At 41.0% G+C, this 3943-nt stretch overlaps 1 protein-coding gene across 1 annotated transcript; it reads right to left on the bottom strand.

Moving 5' to 3' along the window:
* Window positions 1-2113: 2113 nt before the first annotated feature.
* On the bottom strand, window positions 2114-3492 carry LOC139971219 (uncharacterized). Its single transcript, XM_071977494.1, has one exon. The coding sequence runs from the start codon at window positions 3394-3396 to the stop codon at window positions 2179-2181; it is 1218 nt and encodes a 405-aa protein (XP_071833595.1). The 5' UTR covers window positions 3397-3492; the 3' UTR covers window positions 2114-2178.
* Between the last annotated feature and the right edge of the window lie 451 nt (window positions 3493-3943).

The raw sequence follows: 3943 nt of genomic DNA, 5'->3' as shown, positions 1-3943 counted from the left end.
TTGAATATTATCTTTCCCATCAAAATATTCGGATGATATCTGTGTTGTTTACTGGATTAGAATTTCTCCATGGGAACCAATGATATTAAATTATTTATTGTTCAATCCCTGTGGTCTCACCATTATACAAGAAAATTTAATCGATATCATGCTCTCGAAGAAATCAAATAAACCCAAGACTTGCTCTTGTTTTTATGTTACCCCTATTTTATCCCTTTTAAAATGTTTACCATCATCATAAAAGTGGCATGAAGATTTTCGTCGCTATGGTAACAGGATATTATGTCAGTTCTTGTGTTTTGTATACCTGAAGTTCACATAGCCACTAACCTACATTACATTATATTAGCGCTGTCCCCACAAACCAACGTTGACAATTACAATTTGAAAGCGCGTGTCTTTGAAGAATAAACATCTATTATTTTCTCTTTTCTTCTCATTTAATTTTTTTCCTGTGGCTTTCGTCTTCTTCGTCTTCTTTTTTCACCCTTTTTTTGGTTTTCGATTCGTCAGGATTATTTCCCTAGCGATTTCAGTCAAAACACGATTTTGAATGTTATTTGCTCTTATAATAAATACAGTGTATGGGATCTCTTTCCAATAACAGTGTTTGAAACTGCAGCTGAATCGGTTACTAATTATCGGAGAGATCTTGTAACCAATACGGATGTCGGTGATTTATTGACAACTGTAGCTATTAGGGTATATACACAGCTTTCAGAAATCGATGAACGGACAAAGTGCCAGATAGTAAACGATATGAGAAGTAATAACATAGTACAGAGGAAGAAACACGATAGATTGTAAAACTGCTCCGCAGTTTCCTTATAGGTCTTTATCCATTTTGTTTTGGAACAGTTGAAGAATGAAGAGGGAAATACAGATTCACACTAAATTACTGAGCAGCGAGTTAATTATGTTTGGTTTCCGTTTGATGTGAGTCGATTGTCGCTGTTGTCTCTATGGATTCTCATTAGATGATCCATAAATTAACAGGATTAAATAACACGATAGGACGATGAAAAGAAGGAGGGGGGGGGGGGGAATAATTGGAGAGAACAAAAATGCAATGATATATTACAGATGAGCAGCAGGAACATTCCTGTTTGAAAGACAAACCAAGAAAGCAAAGTAGGTCCACACCCCCTGCCCTACCCTCACCCCCCCCTCATCCCCCAAATCCCAACAACAAGGAAACACAAATAATATCAAGCAACCTGAATGGATAAAACGATTTAACAAATGGGAAGATCGATCTTTCCCCTCCAAATTTTTTCATCCCAGTCCGCACCCCCCTTCTTCCCCCCCCTCGCCCTTTTTCTTCAAAGATAGCAACTTGCAAATAAATATGCATCGATCGTGACATTCTCTTATCGGTTAGATTGGTATATACTAATATCAAGTACACACAGTGGCGTAACCAGTGCAGGGGGAAGGGGAAGTTTTCGGGGACGACATTGAAATTTGGCAAAAATTAAAATAAAATAATCATGGTGTATTAAACTAGATTTGCTAATTGCTGTCACAGCACGAGCGGGGGGGGGGGGGCGGGGGAGCAGGGAGCGCATATTCTTTGTCCCCTACCCTCCTCATAGGGGGCAGATAGAAACATGACGAATGACACTCTTTCCTTTCTCAAATTATCCCTTCACTGGGGGGATGGCGCCCCCCGGGCGCCATCCCCCCCAGATGCACCAAATTGCATCTATAAGGCCAGGTGAAAATGAAAATTATTTACCAAATGGATTGGGTGTTGAAGTGTGCTATATTGCACCAAATTGCATCCGAGGCCACCTGGAAATGCAAAAAAAAATTCCAAAGGGGAGGGGGACACCCCCTCCCCTTAGACCCCTCCCCCAGGCCGGCCATCAGTCTTCAGCCCCCCCCCCACTCAAAAGTACCTTCCTACGCCACTGCCCTTCACAATACTTCGTATTCCCTTTTCGCATGGCAAAATACCTTGATATTACTGTTATAACACCTTTCTGTGTGAATCTAATAACGCCACTCGTCTCGTGCATATACCTCAGGAAAATGTAGGATTATTTATGATCTCAAACTTCTGACAATTCTGAAAGCAAGTATATGACAAAGATAAACAAAACTTCAAATGTAGATTAAAATCATTTTCTTTAATGTATTTCCGAGTACCCAGGCTACGGCTGGAGACATGCAGCATTACCAAAACGTAGCATTATCATCATCATCACTTTCAGAACTCGTTTCACAAATATTATCATCATTATTTTCGGCGGGAGGAAATATCGACTGCAGACTTCGTGAGAAAAAATCACTTGTTTTGTCGGATAAAAGTCCAGGAGCTGCATCTTCTTTATCTAATGTTAATTCGATCCTATTTAAAAATGTTTCCAGTGTGTTTAGGTTCTTGTCCAAATGGAGCATCGTCGATTCGGCGTGTTTTAAATGATACTCATCCTCTTCTGTCAATGAACCATCATCTTCCTCGTCTTCCTCTTCTTCAAGGGTAGTGTTGCGCATGCGCTCTCTGATAATTTGTAAGGCGCGAAAGTGATCAGCAGAAATTGCATTTGAGGCAATGGACCGTCTGCGCATGACCTTTGGCCCTTGTCTGCCCATCAACCTGGCTAGTGGTTTTCTGGGTTGACTGCCAGCAGTGATCGAAGGACGTCTTCGACTAGAATTCGACAAACCGTTTGAGATCAAATCGGTGTCATTCGATGTGGTTAACGTCATACGTCGATACATCGGAACCAGAGGCGGTTCTTTTTCAAATACATCATCATCATTATCTTCGTCGCAGTCTTCTTCATGAGCTACACTATCGTCTTCGTCTTCAGAGCTTGAAGATAAATCTTTGTGTAAAACCGGAAAGACGGAGAGGTTCATACTTTGCCCGGAATCTAGACCTTTTAGTTTGATTCTACCTGTGGTGTAGTTAGTGGTAACCGTAGACATTCGTCTTGTCTCAGTCTGTACCTGTATGTTGTCTTTATCCTCCGCATCGGAACTTCTCGCCATCAAGAGAGGGAAACAATCGTCGTAGTGCAACGGTCCCGCCCGGGAAATGACCGTACTGTATGGTTTGTCGGCAAACTCCTCGTGGCATATCGATTGCTCTCGGATTTCGTCGAATGTTAAAGAAGGACTTAATGGCCTCCTCAACCCAAATTGACGGGTCTTTAACGTTACCACTGAGCTACTACCTTCCGGTGTCAATTCTTGCCTAGTGTCATACACTATGTTAGGACTTTTGGTCAGAGGCACGGACACTTTGCTCGAAGTATTGTCGGCATCGTTTGTTCTTTCCCTGCGTTTAATGTAGTCTAAAGTTGTATAGTTTTCTGAAGCAAAGTAACTGGAGATGTTGTTCCCATGTAACGTTTGAGCGTTTGGATTTGTACTTCCAGGAAGCATATTAACAGGCCATGGCTAGAACGTGTGCACATACATCGCTTGTATTATTAGTACTCAAAAGTGATTTCGTTGTTCACGACAATCTTTGGGATATAAATTGAATTGTGTCGCGTAGCATCTTCATTGTGTCGTGACAGCAACATAGCTATTGGTTACAAATGACGCATAAAAAGTTCAGAAATGATGCAGAAGCCATATAGGCGTTCTGAGATAAAAATGTTTTATATAGCGCCTTTGCGCTGTAACATATCTCTAACTGTGAGTCATTATCTTGCATATCTCACGCGTCAACGAACTGCTAAATGATGCACCAGATATGCGCGTCCATGCACTACGATGACGCGTGTGCAGAGATCTGTTACAGCTCTTTTAGGCACTCTTCCATATCTTTGCTCGTGTATTCGTCAGAACGGAGAGTGAGGGAATTATTTACAATATTATCCTACAAGTACACAGTACAATATTTCAAATAAGACTACATAGGGAAGTTTCTCACTTTAGAATAATGACAAAATTGGTGAAAATTTATTAAATACATAAAGGTGAA

This window comes from Apostichopus japonicus, chromosome 8, assembly GCF_037975245.1.
Source record: "Apostichopus japonicus isolate 1M-3 chromosome 8, ASM3797524v1, whole genome shotgun sequence".
Taxonomy (NCBI): domain Eukaryota; kingdom Metazoa; phylum Echinodermata; class Holothuroidea; order Aspidochirotida; family Stichopodidae; genus Apostichopus; species Apostichopus japonicus.
The sequence above is the reverse complement of the archived record's forward strand: the minus strand, read 5'-3'. Positions and strand labels throughout refer to the sequence as shown.

Bases quoted from the DNA above. Each gene is read 5' to 3' on its own strand.
- LOC139971219 (XM_071977494.1), bottom strand. From the start codon at position 3,396: ATGCTTCCTGGAAGTACAAATCCAAACGCTCAAACGTTACATGGGAAC.